The sequence below is a fragment of the Populus trichocarpa genome, chromosome 1 (assembly GCF_000002775.5).
Source record: "Populus trichocarpa isolate Nisqually-1 chromosome 1, P.trichocarpa_v4.1, whole genome shotgun sequence".
NCBI lineage: Eukaryota > Viridiplantae > Streptophyta > Magnoliopsida > Malpighiales > Salicaceae > Populus > Populus trichocarpa.
The window spans coordinates 2575698-2596554 of record NC_037285.2 but is presented as its reverse complement, the minus strand read 5'-3'; the positions used below and the strand labels follow the sequence as shown (position 1 = coordinate 2596554).

The 20857-nt window shown below is 36.5% G+C and overlaps 5 protein-coding genes across 15 annotated transcripts; 4 read left to right on the top strand and 1 right to left on the bottom strand.

Moving 5' to 3' along the window:
- Positions 1 to 668: 668 nt before the first annotated feature.
- Positions 669 to 3346, top strand: LOC7476810 (F-box protein CPR1). 6 transcript variants are annotated; one of them, XR_008058202.1, is made up of 3 exons: positions 669 to 2187; positions 2863 to 2972; positions 3095 to 3346. XR_008058202.1 is itself a non-coding variant. In XM_024583877.2 (3 exons), exons 1-2 carry the CDS (start codon positions 1001 to 1003, stop codon positions 2432 to 2434), a joined length of 1227 nt encoding a protein of 408 aa, XP_024439645.2. In that variant the 5' UTR covers positions 670 to 1000; the 3' UTR covers positions 2435 to 2475; positions 3095 to 3346. The 6 variants fall into 6 exon arrangements, 5 of the variants coding, with proteins under 5 accessions (XP_006368650.2, XP_024439638.2, XP_024439645.2 ...); XM_024583877.2 differs by lacking the exon at positions 2863 to 2972 and adding an exon at positions 2395 to 2475 and having other exon boundaries at positions 670 to 2187; XM_024583883.2 differs by lacking the exon at positions 3095 to 3346 and adding an exon at positions 2395 to 2475 and having other exon boundaries at positions 670 to 2187; positions 2648 to 3054.
- A 366-nt stretch (positions 3347 to 3712) lies between these two features.
- Positions 3713 to 7059, bottom strand: LOC7476811 (cyclin-dependent kinase F-4). Its single transcript, XM_052446286.1, is given in 4 exon segments — positions 3713 to 4346; positions 5654 to 6273; positions 6276 to 6696; positions 7039 to 7059. Coding segments are annotated over 4 exon segments (1560 nt in total). The 3' UTR covers positions 3713 to 3848.
- A 1567-nt stretch (positions 7060 to 8626) lies between these two features.
- On the top strand, positions 8627 to 11678 carry LOC7455788 (transcription termination factor MTERF9, chloroplastic). Of its 2 annotated transcripts, XM_024583908.2 has the most exons (3): positions 8627 to 9140; positions 9350 to 9890; positions 11030 to 11678. In XM_024583908.2, the coding sequence occupies exons 1-3, from the start codon at positions 9094 to 9096 to the stop codon at positions 11057 to 11059; spliced, it is 618 nt and encodes a 205-aa protein (XP_024439676.1). In that variant the 5' UTR covers positions 8627 to 9093; the 3' UTR covers positions 11060 to 11678. The 2 variants fall into 2 exon arrangements, with proteins under 2 accessions (XP_024439676.1, XP_024439668.1); XM_024583900.2 differs by having other exon boundaries at positions 8627 to 9890.
- Positions 11679 to 13028: 1350 nt separating this feature from the next.
- LOC7476812 (uncharacterized) lies at positions 13029 to 15786 on the top strand. The gene is made up of 2 exons (XM_002297671.4): positions 13029 to 14295; positions 14830 to 15786. Exon 1 carries the CDS (start codon positions 13173 to 13175, stop codon positions 14268 to 14270), a length of 1098 nt encoding a protein of 365 aa, XP_002297707.3. The 5' UTR covers positions 13029 to 13172; the 3' UTR covers positions 14271 to 14295; positions 14830 to 15786.
- A 500-nt stretch (positions 15787 to 16286) lies between these two features.
- LOC7476813 (uncharacterized) lies at positions 16287 to 19858 on the top strand. Of its 5 annotated transcripts, XR_002977406.2 has the most exons (4): positions 16288 to 17581; positions 18759 to 18973; positions 19300 to 19598; positions 19707 to 19858. XR_002977406.2 is itself a non-coding variant. In XM_002297672.4 (2 exons), the coding sequence occupies exon 1, from the start codon at positions 16383 to 16385 to the stop codon at positions 17541 to 17543; it is 1161 nt and encodes a 386-aa protein (XP_002297708.3). In that variant the 5' UTR covers positions 16287 to 16382; the 3' UTR covers positions 17544 to 17581; positions 19300 to 19858. The 5 variants fall into 5 exon arrangements, 2 of the variants coding, with proteins under 2 accessions (XP_002297708.3, XP_024439698.2); XR_002977404.2 differs by having other exon boundaries at positions 19300 to 19858; XR_002977405.2 differs by having other exon boundaries at positions 19241 to 19858.
- The last annotated feature ends 999 nt before the right edge of the window (positions 19859 to 20857 follow it).

Below are 20857 nucleotides of genomic sequence, written 5' to 3'. Positions count from 1 at the left end.
AGATACTGCTCAAGTAACAGGCCCTTGATTGATGAGTTGCACGCTGGAAATAACAAAATTAAAGGGAGTAAAAGAACCTAAAGCAGGCATCTTTATTTATGAGTTTGGTGTTTTTTAAAAAAAATTTAGGAGTGTGGAGCTCAGAATCTCTTTTTATGCCCAACTTTTCTGATTTGATATGTCAAAAAACAATACTAACAAATAATAAAAATGTAGGATGATATAAAAAAATAAAAAAATAATATATATTTTTAAAAAAATATTAAGATAATAATATATTAAATCACTGCTGATCAACTCAGTTAAATTTATATCTTGAATTACAATTCGCTAACTTGACTAGCTAACTACTTCCTTCTCTCATTCTCTTTTTATTCGGGCTTGGGTTTGGATAGTATAAAATTTAAGATAAAATGAAGAGTTATTAAAATTAATGACTAACTAAATAAAAAAAAAAGAAGAAGAAGCTTAAGCTCTGGTGGGATGAAATTTGCAACTCAATTGAATAGTTATTATAGAATAAGAAATTAAATGTTTAGCACGTGTGATACAAACGCCGGAATGGGGCAAGCGACTTTATCTGACCTCAAAAGACAATCATTCTTTGTCTCTCTAGAATAGTAATATAGTATCGACATGACCTTTCATACAAGGCGTTTAGGTGTGGCCCCTTCCTTTTCTTCCTTTTTTTTTTTTTTTTCCGCTCACCTTCCCTCCGGATTCCGCCCATGAATTGTTTTTTCTTCCTTGCAGTTCATGCTCACTGTCAATTGCAATCCCTTTATAGTAATTTTTTGCAAAGTTGAGTCCTAACCCGTGACTCTCTAGTAACTTTCATTCTATGCCCCCTCTGGTTTTGCAACATTTCCATGCCCCTTGTACTCTGTAAAAATAAAGAAGAAGAAGAAGAAGAAGAAGAAACGCTCCCCTCCTCCTCCTCCTCCCCTCCCGCAAAAATATCCCTAAAGACTCAAAACCAACACCACCATTGAAGACGTTGATGATGCTCTTTCCAGAGATAACAGCCGATATTCTAAGCAGACTACCGGTCAAATCTCTCAAACGTTTCAGGTGCGTGTCTAAATCATGGTGCAAAGAAATCGACAGTCCATACTTTATCAACACTCATCTCAAAAGATCATCACAAGCACACACCCATCTCAACCTCATTCTTAGAGATGCCACCAACTTATGCACTGTAGACTTGGACTCACCCGACTTCACCTCCATAGAACTGAAAAACAATCCTTTAAAAAGTGACGACTGCGCTACTGAAGTAATGGGTTCTTGTAATGGACTGCTTGCCCTGTTAAATTCTGACTTTAGTATTGCTCTATATAATCCATCAACTAGAGAAAAGAAAATGATACCCGTTTCACCTTTAGAGTTGCCAAATGACTTGGACGATTCTAAAGTGTCTAGCCTGTTCAATTTTTATGGATTTGGACATGACCCCATTAATGAAGACTATAAAGTTGTGAGATTTATACACTTTTATGGTGATAGTCCTGATGGGTTTTTTCACTGTGAGGTCAAAGTTTATAGCTTGAAGTCAAATTCTTGGAAAAGAATTGATGACTATCCTTATGACTTGAGGTTTATTCTGCCACCTGATTATCACCCTCGCTGTAGAAGAGGGTATGGTGTGTTTGCTAATAGTGCTGTTCATTGGAAGGCTACTGTAGTGGGAAAGGGAAAAGAAAATGGGAGTGATTTGATTGTCGCTTTTGATCTTGGAGCTGAAGAGTTTAAGATAATACCACAACCCGATTATTCCAGCAATGAACATGAAATGAATGTGGGAGTTTTAGGAGGGTGTTTATGTGTGTTTTGTAATAAGAACTGTAAACAGGTTGAAATATGGGTGATGAAGGAATATGGTGTGAAGGAATCTTGGACTCATTTATGTACCGTTATTGCACAGCTACAAGTGAAGGAATTTTGGTTGTATGCTAGACCTTTAGCTTATTCAAAGGGTGGAGACAAAATTCTGTTGGAATTGGATAATAGGTTTTTTGTTTGGTATGATCTGAGAAGGAGAAAGTCCAAGATTATCAGGATTCGTGGTGCTCCTCCTATTTTTATAGCTGAGATTTGTGTAGGAAGCCTTGTCACACTAAATGGAGGTGGTGAGGGCCAGACTAGTGGGAAGGACACACAAGAGAAAAGGAAGACTAGAAAGAAAAGGTTTGTTTTATTCTCTTTGTTCAAGCTTGTTCCTGTTTTATGGCTGTACTAATTTGTTCCCTTTTATACTTTCAATGATATAGTTTGACAATTGGTTAAGTTGCCATGCTTAAATACTTAAGCATACTCATCTTTGGTGCTCATCAAAATCCATGTTTTGGTATGGTTACTTATGATCCGATATGTATTAATTCCTGTGTCTGCCAGGGATCAGTTCTTATCAAAGGGGTTCAAGCTGGTTTTATGATTTAGTAGAGAAGGATGTTAAATTGGAGTGTATCAACATAGGTAAATCAATAAATTCAACCACAATATTCTAGCTAATTAATGCTTGCTATGCTTGACCTAATTTGTTCCTTTTTCTGTGCTTTCATGTTAAATTTAACTTGTTTTCTTTTGAACTGACTATGCCATCTCTGATCTTCTTAAATTCTTACTCTCCCACTTTTTTGGCTTCAAGATGAGGTAATAACTAATAAGAGATTCACTTATGCACAAGATCATTTTCTCCTCTCAAGGGTTTAAGCTCATTTTTTATTATGAATTTGTCTAATCTCATTTTGTGTCGAACTGCTGTTACAGCTTATCAGAAAGTTTTCCTGGTCATTGTAAGTGTTGCAATTAGATCTTTAAGAGTCATTGTAGTTGACTTGCCATTTCTTGATGCTGTTACAGATTTGACATGGACTTCGAACCAAATATGGCAGTGGATGTTATTTAGAGATTCATGTAATCATGTAGATTGGAGCATTTATGGAACTTATAGAAATGATCTCTTTTGCCATGTAATATATATAAAAAAAATTGGTCAATGCTGTTAATGTTGTAATGCAGACAGTATTTCATCATTAAGTTTTTTGGATGTCATATGACTGATTTTTTCTTGGCAAAAATCCCATACTCTCAGGGCTGGTAATAGATGGTTTAGGATGCAAACTTGGAAAAGTATGCACATGGAGCGCGTGGTTGGGGATCTTTATTAGCTTCTCTCTGATTCTGGACTACAAGAAGTTAATGTTAGTTTCATAGGGAATATAGTTTTTCGGGCTTTATAATAGAGTAGCGTTTGGGGAACTCGGATTCTTCTACTTCTGGACAGTTTTGTGGGTTGTACCTTGTTAGAACGTATTTTAAAGCAGTTAATATGCTCTTTGAAGGATGCTAGCTGTTCATACATCAATCTAACTCCTCATCCTTTAGTTAAATTCATCCTAATTTGGAACAAGTCAGAGTTCTAGTAGAATAAATGGGTTTCCTACAAGTGTATTAGCATGTAGAGATACTGATACCAGGACATGTTAGTGAGGGATAGCTCAGTGAAACTTGAATTTCTTCAAAAAACTAAGAGCACAAAATTCACGCGTCAAATTATCTGAATAACAAAGGAGCTGTCAGTTCTAATATTGATTTACTAGTTTGTGTTTGGATAATGTTTTAAAACAGTAGAGACCGATATAGAAAAGATAGAAATGTTTTGAAGTGAATTTATGTATTTTTAAAATATAAATATAGGGAGATATTTCGATGTCTATACTGTATTTGTTTCTTCTATCGTGAGATAATAACCAACTTCAACACATGATTCTTCAAAAAGACAATTAAACAAAAGGTGTTCTTGCAAACACCTCATAATGATAGTATCTTCTAGCTTATGTTTTCATTCAGACTGCAACTTTCCTTGTGTAGACTCTGCCATGATGAAATCGTTGAGTTGGTCAGATAAACATGTCAGCAGACTGGAGTCCTTGCACTCCAGCCTTCAAAGGAAGTAACCTTGGCTGTTCCGCAAATTGCCTGCGTGAACCAATTGTCATGTTTGCCAATATGCCAGCTGTATCTGGAACTCAACGCACAGCAGTTCTGCCCATGTTAATAGATTGTGGCTCAAATCTGAATTGCTTGGCAGGACTTGAAACATCCCGGTTGTTAGCCCTGTTGAAGTTGCAATGTACAATAGTCCTCGAACAAGCGTGTGACATGTTGGGGAAAGGAAAACTGTAATCAAGACTTGAATTAGACAAAGCCCCATGATATCTCCCGTCACATTTCTGCTCTGATTCTCCACTTGTTCTAGCTGATAAAATAGCTCTATTAGCAGTGGTCCTGAAGCGAAGGAAAGGAATATAAAAGCAACTCCTGAAGAAAGGATGTTTCAAGGCCTCCTCAGCAGGGGGCCTATGCAGGATTCCTAGGACAAAGCATTGAAAAAAGGTTGATGGCGTCCTCGCTAGCAGATGGTATCAATGCAGCTAGCTGGACGCTATCAAACTTCGGAAACTGGTTAGTCTTTGCAAGATGAATTCCATCAGCCCATGAATCCACAGTTCGAGTGCCTAGCACTCTGCATATTCTGTACATCTGCTTTGAGCGGACGAAGAACAGCCCTAGCAGCGGACTGCCACTGTGGTATGAAGAGTGGTAAGATCAGTGGACTTGTCGAAGCCAATGTTTTAGCTATCTCCAAACAAATATTACAGAATCCAATTCCTCAAGGTCCAATCTTTAAGATTTGATACTTCTTTTTCGCGTTGATTGATAGAGCCCCAGATAGCACTGCTCCAACTTAAGTTATCATTGCTAGCTTAGCTAACAACTAACAACATTCTCCACTGATGACATCCTAATTTGGAATAACTCAGAACAAGTAGAATTAATGGCTACCTTATGGTAGCATTTTATTACTGTTCCGGGAGAGAAGAGACGGAGATAGTGGAGACTAATTTCATCTCTTTATGAGTTTAATACCATGCACAACAACTGATATGGCTTATGGGAACATTCTAATGAGGGGATAACTCGGTGAAACTAATTTCATAAGAAAACTGAAGAGATGTAGCAGGAAAATCACGTGTCAAAATTTTCTGTTTCAACAATGGAGCTCAATTCTTATATATGATATACTGAACAGACAAGTCCATGCTTTGAAAGATAATAAAATTACAAATACCTCTGAATAATAGTCTCTCCTCCTGTGTTTTCATTGATACCACAACTTGTCTGTCAGGATGAAATTGCTGGGTTGGTCTGATAAGCATGTCAGCAGATCCTTTGATTCCTTACACTCCAGCCCTGAAAGGAAGCGGCCTTGGATGCTTCACAAATTGATTGTACGAACCAATTGTCATGTTTGGCAATTGCCAGTTACTCAGCTGTCTCTGAAACTCCAAGCTCAGTAGTTCTGCTCATGTTTATGGATCGTGTTCCAAATTCGAATTGCTTGGCAGGACTTGAAACACCCTGGTTAGCCCTATTAAAGTCGCAACACACAATCGTACCTGAACAAGCCTCTAACTTATTGGGGGAAGGAAAATTGTACTCGAGACTTCAATTAGAAAAACTCCATGATATCTCTTCTCGGATTTCTGCTCTAATTGGCCGCTTTTTCTGGCTGATAGAATTGCAGCCATAAGCGGTGGCCGGAAGGAGGAATATAGAAGCCACTCCTGAAGAAAGGATGTTTTAAGGCCTCCTCAGCGGTGGGCCGATCGCAAGGATTCCAAGAAATAAGCATTGAAATAAGGTTGATAGCATCCTTACTAGCAGAAGGTATCACTGCAGAAAGCCGGGCACCATCAAACTTTGGAAATTTGTACTTAATAGTCCTCGCGAGATGATTTCCTTCAGCCCATGAATCCATATTTGGAGTGCCTCGTACACTGCATATTCTGTACATCTGGTTTGCTCCACTGGTACCAGGAAAGAGTGGACATAGATTGAATAACTCAGCCATGATAGCACCCATAGCCCACATATCAACTTTAGAACTATAAGAATACGAGTGCAGGATATTTTCAGGCGCTCGATACCAGCGAGAGCAGACATATTGTGTATATGGAGGTTTTGAATTGATTTCTCTTGCAAGACCAAAGTCGGCAATCTTGACAGCGTCTCTGGTAACCAAGAAGTTCTCTGGCTTCAGGTCACGGTGAAAATAACCTTGCTTGTGCATGTAATCAAGACCCTGAAACACCTGGCGACACAAGTTCCTGATTTCTGCTCCTGTGAACCGGGTTTTCCTGTCTTCAATGACTTGATAAAGGTTCTTTTCCATGCACTCGAAAATCAAATACAAGATGTTGTTTTTGTGATTTCCTTAAGCTTCATAGTGTTAGGATGATTCAACTTCTTTAAGCACTTGACTTCTCTCGAATTCAGACATTTTTCCCATGAGTCGTACTTTCTCTTGATCTGTTTAATGGCAACTATTTCACCGGACTCTCGATTAATCGCTTGCCGGACACTGCCAGAGGTACCCTCCCCGAGCTCTTTAATTACCTTGTACTTGCCGATTTTGCACCCAACGATCCGAGTTTTATTAGAAAATACTGATTGCCATAAATCTGACCAGCAATGAAGAAACCTAGAGGAACTGTTAATGATACAGAAACCCCAAGTTGCTGACTTCCTGGATTGATAAAACACCGTTGTGGATTGTGATAGCAGTTTAAACCGAACCCAAGTGCACAAAACCCTAAAAGCAAATCCCTTTTGTCTGTCTGTGCGCAAATACTAGCCCAGTGTGTTTTTCTTTAGCTTGGATCTGATAACTATAGACAGGCACTGGCTCGAGGAAATTCCAGGAGCTTACAGCTAACTTACCAAGTAAACGAACTCTTTGGCTTAGAATTGGAGATTTGCAGAATAATTAAGCTCAAACTCTTGCCTCGAATTTGTAATATGGATACGTTTCTCGTACTGCAGTTGGATAATGTTTCAAGAACAAGTATTTTTTTTTCCATGTGTTAACTGAATTTGTTTAAAGTCTTATCCTTATTTTCTACTATAAATTTAAATCTAAGTATACACATATGACTACAACGAAATTTCTAGTTACTATGTTCTTAAAAGAACATTATCACTTTCTTCATTCATAGTTGTTTCCTAGGTTAGCTTTTTGGTTATTGTTACTATGAAAAAAATCAAGATAATAAAGATAAAAATTAAAAAGATAAAAATTAAAATAAAAAATAAATATGTTTCTAGTATAATTTTTAAGTGAAATATAAAAAGGATATATCCCTAAAGATAATATTTTTATTTTTATTTATAAAATATCCTTGTAAAAAACTTACAATTCCAAGATTGTGCAATTAAGATATGTTAGAATAAAAATAGTTATTATCATAGTTTTAAAACTCAACTCGGGAGTCAATCCGAGACAAAGCCCGAGTCATTGGTTGAGGTTTGGGTCACAAGTTAGGCTGGCCTGAGTGAGCGCGAGAATAAAAATGATTGTTATCATAGTTTTAAAACTCAATTCAATGGGCAACCCGAGGCAAGAATTGAGTCACGAGTGAAGTTAACTACTAACCCGAGTTAATGTAAGGATAAAAATTATTATTATTATTATCATAGTTTTAAAATTCAACTCAAGGATCAACTCAGGGTAAGACTTGGGTTACATATCAGGAGGGTCAAGTCGGTTTTACCTGGATCAACATAAAATAAAAGTGGTTATTATCATGGTTTTAAAACTTGATTTGAGAGCCAACTCGGGGCAATACTCAAGTCATGGGTCAAAAGGGTCAATTCAGGTTTACCTGAGTCGGTGTAAAGATAAAAATTGTTATTATCTTATTTTTAAAATCTAACTCGGGGGTCGATCAAGACAAAACCTAGTTCATGAATCAAAAGAGTCAATACGAGTTGACTTGAGTCAATGTTTGGATAAAAAAAATGTTATTATCATAATTTTAAAACCTGATTAAGGACAAGGTTCATGTCACGGGTCGAAAGAGTCACCTGGATTGACCTAAAATTTTGTTTAAAAATAATCAAAACAACCTTGTATTGATCATAAAAATTTCTTGAAAAAGTTAATAGGTTTTTAACCCATGTTTTATCTCGAGTTGACTTGGTTTTATGACCTGATCTGGTTGAGTCAATTATTCCTTTATTTTTTCTTAAATTCAGACCAATCTAGATATTGGATCAACCTGTCAAGTCAGTCTTGATTTTATAACTAGATTATTATAATATTGATAATTTCAACATTAAATATAATTTTTTTTTTAAATATGCAAGATTAACAATAATACATATTAAAAGTATTTATTATGTTTTACTCGCAATAACCAAATAAGATACAGATAAAGTCATTTTATCTTGTATATTATTATTAAACATAATTTTATTTATGTTTTTTTTTCTATTTTATTTTTTAATTTTTCATTGTCTTATCTTTTTTTTCAGGTGATAATAACCAAACATTACTATAAGATACATGCAAGTACTCTCTTCCATCTTATTAATGATTTGGATGGGAAATCCTTTTGTTTTGAATGACTTAACATTTGGATAGTAAGAAAGATGCTAAAATGGCTTTGTCAAGATGAAAAGTCAAGATTGTATATTTAAAATAATAATAAAAAAAAACTATAAAATAAAGGGAAAATTGAAATTGTTTTTTATTTTTAAACTTCTTCTCTTTCTTGACTCATTTTATGTAAAATACAAAATGGCTTATCAGAACATCATTTTCCATTGGAGTATTAACGGGAAACAATTCGAATCCAACCCACCCGCCCAACCAGACCCGATCGGTTATGATTTATGAAAGAAACCCAAAACCCCCTGCAAGAAACTTTCTGCTTGCATCCAGAATGAGAAGCCTGCTTTCTCTTATGCATAAACGTTTTCTATCAAGTAGCCCACCACCATCATCATCATTTACAGTTGAGTGCCTCGTAAACTCATGTGGGCTTCCCTCAAAATCAGCTCTTGAATTCTCCCGAGACTTCCACCTGCATGAAAACAACCTCCAAAGCTTCCAATCTGTATTCCGCTGCTTCCAGTCCCACAACATTCCCAGCATCCGCATAACCAAATTGATTAAAAGGCGGCCTCAAATCCTCAATTACAATGTAGAAGACAACCTCAAGCCTAAACTCCAGCTCCTCGTGCAAAATGGCATCGTGGGTCATCACATGTGCAAGGTTTTCGTATCAAATCCGGTAATTTTGAACGCTGACTTAGATTCTCAAATTAAACCATGTTTTCAGTTTTTAAAGTCTGTTCTTGGTAGTAATAGGAATGTCGTAGAAGCTATCAATCGTTCTTCCAATTTGCTGACTTGTGATTTGAAGGGTTGTTTGAAACCAAATATTGATTTTTTGATTAGAGAGGGAGTGCCTTTTGATGGGGTTGCTGAATTTCTTATTAGGGACGCAATAACTGTACAGCACAAGCATAATAGTATGGTCAATGCAGTGAATGATCTTAAGAATCTGGGATTTGATCCAAAGGCTCCTGTTTTTCTTGAGGCTGTTAGAGTGAGGATTCACATGAGTGAGTCAATTTGGAGGGAGAAAATTGAAGTGATGAAGAGTTTGGGGTGGAGTGAAGAGGAGATTTTTTCGGCTTTTAAGCGAGATCCGATTTTTTTAAAATCCCCAGTAGAGAAAATCAGGGTGGCGACGGATTTCTTTGTGAATACATTGAAATTGGGACGGCAAATTTTAAGTGAAGATCCTGAATTTTTTACCCTTAAAATTGATAAAAGTTGTCGAAGGAGGTATGATGTTTTCAAACTTTTGGAGTCGGAGAAGCTGCTCGAAGGTGGTGTGAAGATTGAGGAAGTGCTCAAAATGAGGGATAAGGAGTTCTTGGTGAAATACGTTAAGAAGTATGTGGACAAAGTCCCAGGTTTATGGGAGACTTTCAATGGTAGGAAGCAACAACAATCTTTACCCGGTCTAACAGAGGTAATATTGGTTAATTTGTTTCCTGAACTTTCAATTTGGATGTTGGTTTTTAATGCCATCTGCCATTTCTTTCCTGGTCATTTTTGTTCATTCTCTTTCCTTTACATTTTTTCACTTTCACTTGCATACTTTAACTTGCTGTGTATATTTGAGAGCATACAAAGCATCCATTTGATTGTTAAAGTGTGAAGCACACATTAATTTCATATTTAGGTCCGTCCAATCAGCTCTGCAGTTAATATCTTTTAGATAATTGTAAGGTCACATAATCGTCTCATGTTATCTGCTGAGATGATTATGTGACCTTACAATTGTCTGCTGCTGATTTTTGGATATTGTCTTTGATGTTATCTGCTGCTGGTTTCATGGTCCTTTTTGTTCATTTGATTTCCTTTACCTCTCTGCCTTTAACTCGCATAATTGAACTGACTACTTATATGTGGGAGCTAATGAATCATTGATTATATTGTTAAATTGCCAAGCATATCATTAATTTCATTTTCAGGTCTGACCAGCTCTATACTTCGTGTCTAAGAGTTTTCTGATAATTGCTAGGCTGCATAATCATCCCACGGTAAAATGATTGCATTAGAAATTTACAAATACATGGATTTTCAAAGCAAATAAATCTGAACCACATGATTAGCTGAGCGGCCTCTTCTTGCTGTAAAGGGGATGTCTTAGGTTTGAATCTGGAATTGGAATGTGGAAATAAAGGAGAGTTAACATCAGGTTAAAGGTTTTCAAAGAATAAATGAATTCAACTAGAACTATACAAATACAATTTGCATTTTCGGAGGCAATTCTAGCCAATATGCAAATTGTAGCCAATATACAAATACAATTTGCATATTCGGAGGCAGTTCTAACCAAGGGGTGTCTTGAGTTAACGGATGAAGCATTAGAATTTAGATGAGCCAAAAAGGAAAAAGAAAACTGTATGGCCTTTCTTTTATATGATAGTAAGCTTTAAGGGCCTAGATCAACTGATATCAGTGTTGTTGTTAAATGTTTCTTGTTATATGACTTTGATATCAGTGTTGCTATTTCGATCTTTAATGTATCAGACAAATCTTAACAAAGACACAACTTCTGTTACAAATTGTGCTAAACTAGTTGAATTTTTGGCAATGCTACAGCAATGGGGAAAAGCAGCTCGTTGTGAGTAGGGAAATTACAATTGATGGGCTAGTGAAGAAACACCCACCAGTTCACGCCCTGCCGAAGCAGCTAAAATTGTTTCTGATGATGAAGCTCTATGCAATGCAGAATTTTGGAACTGATTGTGGTGTAGATAATGAACCGATGGATGCAACTTCTCAAAAGTGATATTATTAGGAATGCCATCATAGTGTACACTGAATTCAAAGAATTCACTGCGATAACGTGGGAAAGAAGTGCAAGTTTTGGGGTAGCTTGTTGCTAGTTTAGAGAGAGACACCCCTTACGAAATAAATAGCATCCCTTGTAATTTGCCATAGTCTTTTTACTTGGGCATACGAATGCTAATGTAATTGTAGCTGCTGCATATGGGTGGGGATCAGGATTGTCATCAAATCCTCGGATGGTTGAATTTTATTCTTTGTTTCTGAAAACAGCAAGTAACTTTAGCTCACATGTTTTGTTTTAGGGGAATGTCTATGATGCTTAAAAGAGGGTAGCTCTCTGCTCCATATTTTGGTGTCCATAAATTCATTTTACTGGTCTGTTTTAGAAGGAAGGGTGGCCAATGGCATAGTGTTCAAGGTTGATACTTGGATTCTTAAAAGTGTTATTTCATTATCAGCATCCCTTATTGGTTAATTCATGTACTTACCAATTGTCATGGTATTCTTGCTTGGAAAGGAGCTGAGTTCTTGAAGTTACTTGAAGTGAGCTCCTAGACTGATTACAAAAGAAGTAGAACAAAACAAAGCCAGGTTTAACAACTATTCATATGCACAAGTAAATTGAAACAGAGCCAGGATCTTCCTTCATATCCAATTAGAGGTTTCGGGTTCGGATTTCTCAGGCCAATCCACCGGACATATGGGATAGACACAAACCAGAAAGAAAACCTAGGACAGCATAAGAAACCATTTTTGGTCTTTAACATTTTGAAATCATGTTTATCATGTCTGAGATGTGCTATAAAGATCACAAATCTAAACATGAGCACGCATCAAACTGCCCGCAGATTGCATGGCTGCCACTTGCCACACAAAAAAGTTGGGTTTTGTATTCTATTTTTGTAATCAAGTGGTATTGCTGGATCATCTTTTTCCTATCAAAACTAATTTCCAACTTTCACTGTCAACTAACTAGAAATCGACCACAATGATCTATGAATGACTTGCATGATCACATCAAGGAGATAGGTTGATAGCAATGGACAAATTAGCATGCTCAGATTCCAGGCTAGAAATGGTACAAACTAGACAAATTCATTTTATATGAGCATGCCAGGTTTTGATGGATTGTTGTTAGGGACACCGAACCCGAAATATTATTTATGCAAGCGTATGATCATAGACGATGAAGGATAGCCCAAACAATTGAGAGATTGAGCTTTAACTTATGTTTTTGAGTTTAATTTATATGAATTTTTAGTTGAGGTTTATTAATTTGACTTTATTTGTTGGGTTTGATTTAATTATTATTGGATATTTTATTTGGTGGACCATAAACTCAATTATTTGTGTTTAGTTAAGGTTTTAGTATTTATACCCTACTTTTTTAAATGTTAAGGAATTATTTATGATTAATGAAAATATTACAGACTTTGCATATCTTTAATCCCCTCTTTTTTTTTTAAAGTTTTTTTTTTAATTTTTATTATTTATTGTCCCTGCATGGATTGTATCAATGATTTTTCTTGTTTGCTAGCATATTTTTTAAACCAAAGGGAATGAGTTAATAATGTAGTTGTTAAGCCAGGCTCACGAGTTGATTTAAAAAACTGAGATACAAATCCCAACTTTGATCAGATTTTTTGGTTGAATTGACAAACACGGTTACTTCAAATAAGTTTTTAATATTTTTATAAAAAAATCAATTTTATTAAAAATGATTAATATGAATTCCACAGGTAATTGAATAACAACCTTTTCCAAACCTGTTCAAGAGAAATAATAATAATATATATATATATTCCACGGTGTGAGCACCTTTAAGGCTGAAAGGGCTTATGGAAATCTTATCTTATCTGTCCCAAACCCAACAGCTGCTAGCATTAAACGGTCTCAAAAACTCTACTCGTTTGATCTTTTGTGTTGTCCACAGAACACATTTTGCTTCCAAGGAATGGCAAGTAATGTACCACTGAAAAACCTGCTTTCTCTGGTACAAAATCGTTCCTTGAAAACATCCACTGTACCGCCCAATACTTCATCCCCATCGTCATTTACTGTACAACACCTCCTTAGCTCATCTGGGCTTCACTTAGAATCTGTTCATTCAGTTTCCCAGAAGCTCCAAATCGATGAAAGTGATCTTCAAAACCCCCATTATGTCATCGGGTTCTTGAAAGCTCACGATTTTAAGGATGCCCACATAGCCAAATTGATCCACAAGTGGCCTGCTGTCCTCCATTGCAAAGTAGAACACAATTTGAAGCCTAAATTTGAGTTCTTCATAGAAAATGGTTTTGTTGGTGAGATTCTGCCCGAGCTTATTGTATCAAATCCGGATGTTTTGAGAAGGGCTTTAGATTCTCGAATTATTCCATGCTTTGAGCTTTTGAAGTCGGTTCTTGGTTGCAGTGAGAAAGCTGCATCGGCTTTTAAGCGTTGTTCGGTATCAATGATGTCTGCCATGGAACCGAACATTGATTTATTGATAAAAGAGGGAGTGCCTGTCGATAGGATTGCAAAACTGATTATGTTGCAACCAAGAACTATACAGCAAAAGCATCAGAGGATGGTTTATGCTGTGAAAGCTCTTAAAGATTTGGAAATCGATTCAAAAACTACCGTTTTTATACATGCTCTTAGAGTGATGTTACAAATGAGCGAGTCCACTTGGAACAAGAAAGTTGAAGTGTTGAAGAGTTTGGGGTGGACCGAGGAGGAGATTTTACAGGCTTTTAAGCGATGCCCCTTTTGTTTTACATGTTCGGAGGAGAAAATCAGGAGTGTCGTGGATTTCCTGGTGAACACATTGAAGATGGAACTGCGAACTGTAATTGGACGTCCCGAGTTTCTTATGCTTTCTGTTGATAAAAGGATTCGTCCAAGGTACAATGTGTTAAAGATTTTGGAGTCGAAGAAGCTGGTTATTGGGAAGAAGAATATGAAGCAGTTGCTAACAATGAGGGAGAACAATTTCTTCCAGAACTATGTCATTAAGTATGCAGACAAGGTCCCAGGTTTATTGGAGGCATATGAGGTTCCAAAGCAATAAAGATAGATTCTTGATGGCAAAAGATGTAAGTTGACTTATTCAATGAAAAGCATAATAATATTATAAATTGCTTTTAGTCGTCTGTGAATTAGAGGCACTTTGTGTGCTTTCTGTTTCAAGTTATATTGCTCGATTAAGTCTTCAAATGCTAATAGTTCAATTTCTTAATCATTTTGCATATTGGTTATTCATATTTTTCTTGTGATATTTTGTTCCTGTGACCATGAATGTTTCCAGATCATCTCTCTGGCCTTTTAATGTGATTGGAAGGAATCTGAACTATCATTTATGGCTTTGGTTCCCAAATGTGGCCAGTGTTTAGTTATGAAAAGTTTTAGGTCAATTAGTTTTGTTACTCAGAATAGGTAAAATCTGTGATTAACATTGCTTTTGCTTGGGAGAGGACTGAGATGTGGATTTTAGGTTCAATGCTTACCTGAATAAAATGCATGATTTTCAAAAGCTTGCGGTCATATACTTGTTGATTTAGGTCTTACATATTGGATTTTGGAGGTGATGGAATATGTGATTCTTTTCTTGTGTGCATCCTCTGAGGCAGAGTGGCACAAATTCCTGTTACAGGCTGGTGTTTTCCCAATCCACACTGAATAGGCAGATGATACTCAAGTAACAAGTCCTTGATTCATTGATTTGTGTATGGAGAAAATAAAGTTAAACGAAAAAAGAAATTAAATATGGATGTGATGGTTAGTTGTTTGGCCTTGGTTCATGAGCAAAATTTGGTTCTGAGACGACAGAATGTGCTATGCCATGTAGGGGATCATCTGTTTGCCATGCATATCTGCTACAGTATCATATATGGAACAGATGCGCATACAGGTTTCCAGTCAAGCACTTGTTGATTAAGTACATTATTTTGTTCTGGAATTCTTTTGGACACGCAAACAACTATTCCCTGTTTATAAAGTAGGGCTCTTTTCTCAGATTAAGAGCAGTTTTAGCATCATGAATACAGGTTATTGGGTCATTATAAGCTATATTTAACAGTTTGGAAAAATATGATAGCACAAGGCTTGTCAAAGTTATTCGAGGATTAATGACTCGGGCTTCCGGACTTAGCTATGCAAATTTAACAACTGCAGCTCTAGCTGGCTGTTTTAGTAGCAGGTGATTTTGCTGGAGATGTTGATTTTGAGTGTGTATCATCAAAGGGCAAATCAGCCTCCTCGCTCTCAAGGTAATCATCTTGCCAACAATGAGGATTTTGGGCCAAGGAAGTGAAGAGGGTGGCTCTAGGCACCCGCCATGCTGGTATCTTACATTTGATATCTTCATAGATCCCATTATTGTAGATCCATAAACAAAGGCAAATCATTTTACCTCTTCTTCCTCTCAGAAAGAACCATAGGTTATTCTTTGGATGAACAGGTGAAGTAGACATTTCTGTCTGTGTCCAACTTGACATCCAATTTCTGTCTCAGAAAATCCAAACCCATCCTGTTGTTTGTATATATATTAAAAAAATGAAACCTTAGCTCCAAAAATTGCCACATTATCCATGAGAAATCAGCTTTCTTTGATGCACACTCGTTTTCTTGATAAATAACAATAACTTGCTGCCGTGTAATCATAAATAATTTATCGATTTATAGGAGTATAATTATCGATTTATTTATGATTTTTTTTATTTAAAACCTGGCTTGAGCTGCGCGAGTTTGAACATTGATTTGATAATTTAGTGGGTTAATTCATAATTTAATTGATTTAATCGAATTCAGGTGAGATCCAGTAGGGTAAACAAGTTAAACCCGGCCTGAAAAGTCAACTCGATAACCGGTAAACTTGGAGCTTGCCATAGTTTATTTATTTATTGAAAAAAACCAGAAACGGCATAGATTCACTCATAAGAGAATCATGGATCTCGAAAATGTAATCCAAGAGCACGAATATTGGACCACTAAAATAACAGCCCACAATAACTTTAAAAACAACAGCCCACGTTAACCCTATCGAGACCAGCCCATTTGGATCCTTGACAGCACAGCTCACAATCGTTCTTCGTGTACCCTCAGAGTCCAAGCCCTAACAAAAGTCAAAAACCCTTTCCAGCCTCTGTGTCAAATCTGAAACACAAGCATTTTGCTGTCTGAAATGGCCGCCAATAAACCTAGCAGAAGCTTGCTTTCTCTGCTTCAAAAACGTTTTCTATTAACATTTTCTTCTGCACTTTCTCCTCCTACAGCTCAATTACCCACCTGTAGCTCTTCTTCATCGTCGTCGTCCTTTACAGTTCATTTCCTTGTGAATTCATGCGGGCTCACTTCAAAATCTGCTCTTTCAGTTTCCAAGAAGTTCCAAATCCGTGAAAACAACCTCCAAAACCCTCAATCCGTACTCCAGTTCTTGAAAGCTCATGACTTTAGCGAAACCCATATTTCCAAATTGATTGAAAAGCGACCCAAGATTCTCCTGCGCAGAATTGAAGACAATCTGAAAGCCAAGTTTGACTTCTTTATTGAGAATGGTTTTGCGGGTCAGCTTCTGCCCCAACTTATTTTATCAAATCCGGTGATTTTGGAAAGGGCCTTAGATTCCCATATTAAACCATCTCTTCTGTACTTCAAGTCTATTCTCGGTACCAGCGAGAAAGTTATTGCAGCTTCCAAACGTTCTGTGTTTTTGTTGACTTGTGATTGGAACAGTATCGTGCTACCAAATGTTGATTTCTTGATTAAAGAGGGAGTGCCTGTTGATAGGGTTGCAAAGTTGTTTCTGTTTCACCCACAGGTTGTGCAACGGAAGCATGATAGGATGGTTTATGCAGTGAATACTGTCAAGGATTTGGGACTTGAACCAGAGGTTTCTATTTTTATATATGCTCTAACTACCATGATGCAATCGAGCGAGTCCACTTTGAAGAAGAAAGTTGAAGTGTTGAAGAGTTTGGGGTGGACGGAGGAGGAGATTTTCCGGGCTTTTAAGCAAGACCCTGCTATTTTGCGATTTTCAGAGGAAAAGATCAGGGGTGTGATGGATTTCTTGGTGAATACTGTGGGATTGAGGCCACAAACTATTATTGCAAACCCTTTGTTTCTTCATTACTCAATTAACAAAAGGCTTCGACCAAGGTATAATGTTTTGAAGGCTTTGGAGTCGAAGAAGCTCTTTGATGAGGGCATGAGCATTGGGTCGGCGCTAAAAATGAGCGAGAAGAAATTCATGAAGAATTATGTTTCCAAGTATGTACACAGTGTCCCCGGTATATTGGACACATATAAGGGTATCATCAAGCCTATAAAGATGGATACTTGATGGAAAAAGATGCATGCTTACCTTGCACTGCAAATTAAGTAAGATAATATTCTTGAATCAGAGAGGTTTTGTGCTTGGCTGTTTAAATTTGCATTGCCGCATTAATTCTTTGAACACTGTGTAAAATTTATCATAATTTTATGTATTATAGTTATCTTGCAGTGGTTGTTTTCACCATCACGTCTATTTCTAGACTATTTCGAATCAAGAAACAGAATAATCTCGAGTTTTGTCACTTTCGAATTTTTAATTTGAATTTACTTCGTTGATTGTCAAGCTTCAAATGTTTGAAACTGGAACTAACATAATCATAGGCTTTCTGACATTAAACTTAAAAATAATGCGTGGTTGAGTGTCAGAGACTACAAATCTAAGCTTGCCTTTCCGGTTGAAATAAACAAGCCCTTCGCCAAATCCACACTTCTTCTGCTGAAAGATTTTGTGAGATGTAGACTATGTATTGGTTGGATAGCTGTGCTTGGCTGGCCAGGAGAGAATGTTGAAGAAGAGCAATTTTAATGAAGAGTTTAAAGGGGGATAAAGTCGTGTAGCTTGCTCGGTGGTGACAGGACCTTGATGAAATGATGAGCATCTCATGGTTCAGGTTTCTTTTATTCATTGAAAGTGTTGCGGATAAGAAAGAAAAGGCAGAGGGGATAAAAATAATTGGAGGAGATACTTTAATTTAGGGTTTGGACCTCTGGGTCTGGCTTTGTAGGTTGGGTTCACTAACAGCACTTGGTTCTGAGGGGAAGAAATTATATAGCCTCAGTCCCTTTCCATTCTATATTTTGCTGAACAGGCAGGCCTATGGCAAAGATGTATGTTTCATATCAGTTAGTTGTGGTTGGTCGAGTACATCAATTTTCTTCAGGAATTTGTGTTCATGTGAACAATTGTTTCAAGTTTACTAGTGATAATATGGATTTGTAGAACAATGATGTTGCATTATTATCGTTTTCATACTTCAATTATATATGTCCATGCTGCATGAGGGGGGCAAATTGTATATTAGCAGCTAAACATCTTGGTAAATAAGCACTTGCCCACCATCATGGCAAATCACTCTAGTCACCCTGCAAATTAGGTTTATGCTCTTTTTTTCTTCTTTCCAATCTCTTCAACCTTAAAACTCATTTCTCCACATGGTTGGTTTTCCACTCTTTTAAATTTTCAGTTAGTTCTGTGCTTGAAATGTTTCTTGCATTTTACCAGGTACTCAACCTCCTCTTGGACCCAAAATCTTTACAGACAGTTCTCTTGCCCTAACATATGTTCTCGTTACTTGTAAAAATTGGTGATGCAAGGATCAAGGAAGTAATTCTTATGGAGGGTCTGTCTCGACTTCCTTGTATCCAGACTATGATTTTAAGAAAAAAAATGCTCTCCAGCGTTGTTAGCAAAGCTCTTCACTACTTTGCAGCTTGAAGGTGATCATTCTTGCACACCCCGAGGGGCAGGTCTATGCAGCATGCTCTTTAGGTTTTTTCCCAGTCTTTTCAACCTTAAAACTCACCTTGTCAGATAGTTAGATTGAATGACTAATGGTAATGTAGTGTTTGCTGAGTCTTAGCTTTAGGACTAGTTTTCTCTTGAGGTAGATAATTCGGATAATTTTTTCACTCAGGCTCTATTTCGTTTGCCAATCTCTGATTGCACCTGCCTGTCAACTTTGTCACCCCCTCTTTCCTTTGCAGGAACGTGTTGACTTTGCAATCAACTTGGAAACTTTTAATTTGGATTTTGTTTCTCTCAGGCTCTGTTTCTTTTGGGCTAGAATGCATCGAGAAGCTACAGAGAGACAAATTACTGCATTTTCTGGCATAATTTTCATCTAACTATCATCTTCAACATAGCATTCATTGACCTCCAGCTTGGCTCTTAATCTTTATAAGCAATAGTTAACAGTTTGGGAAAATATGATAGCACGAGGCTTGTCAAAGTTAACAAGTGCAGCTCTTGCTGACTGTTTTAGCAGCAGGTAATTTTGCTGGAGATGCTGATTTCGAGTGTGTTTATCATCAAAGGGCCATTCAGCTTCCTCTCTCTCTCCAGGTAATCATCTAGCCACCCTAGAGGCTAGGTACATGCTCCTTCTGCAAGGCCTATCCTCTTAACTTTTCTTGACATTTTTTGTTTACCTTTGGTAATTCTGCCACGCAGAACAGGAGGTTATTCTTTGAAAGAACCGGTGAAGCTTCTTTGTGTCCAATTTGACACCCAATTTCTCTCTTAAGAAAATTCAAACTCATCCTGTTGTCTCTGTATCTATTAAAAATATAAAATCTTTGCTCCAAAAATGGCCACATTATCCATGAGAGATCTGCTTTCTTTGATGCAGGCTCGTTTTCTTGCTAAATAACAATGATTTGCTGCTGTGTAATCATAATATAATTCATTCAAAATCTTTTTACAAAACAAAATGTAAAAAAAAAGGGGAATATTTTGATGTTAACCATCCATAAAGAATAATCTCAGAAAGAAAAAAAAAATCCCAAGAGGTATTGTAATATTTACCTTAAAAAATGATAAATGTTATTTTTTAAAGTGTTTTTTTATTTAAAAATATATTAAAATAATTTTTTTATTTTTGATATTAACATATCAAAATAATTCAATAACTCTTACAAAAATAATTTGAAGTTGAGAAAAAATCAACAAAATTAAAAAGCACGATCGGATAAAAAACAAATAACCCAGTTATTATTTAGTGTATGGAATTGATCTTGTGATCCGTTAATTTGAAGCCTTGCTTAAGTTTTTTTTTTTTTTTTTTAATATCTAAAAATTATTTTGGTTAAATTTATATGGTTTTGTGATTCGACTGACCTAGTCAAATCAAAGTGAGACTTCTCTAAATCAGTTTTAAGAATTTTCTTTAATTTTTATTCAAAATGTTAGTGTTTCAGTTTTTTAAAAAATTTTTCTGAAAAGAACTAAAATGTCCTTTGAGTTCATCTAACAATCCAATAACTTGGATCCCTAGCAAAACACACAATCGTCCTTCGTGTACCCTCAGAGTCAAAGCCCTAACAAAAGTCAAAAACCCTTGCCAGCCTCTGTGTCAAATCTGAAACAAAAGCATTGTGCTGCCTGAAATGGCCGCCAATAAACCTAGCAGAAGCTTGCTTTCTCTGCTTCAAAAACGATCTCTATTATCATCTGCTGCTGAATGTAGACATATAACTTTCATGTCATATTACAATATTTGCGTAGCCACACTATGCAAGTAAATCTTCTAAATTCTCTATGAAACGACTTGAATCTTTCACAATGTATTTGCAAAGCAACAAAGAACAAGACAAACTCATAAA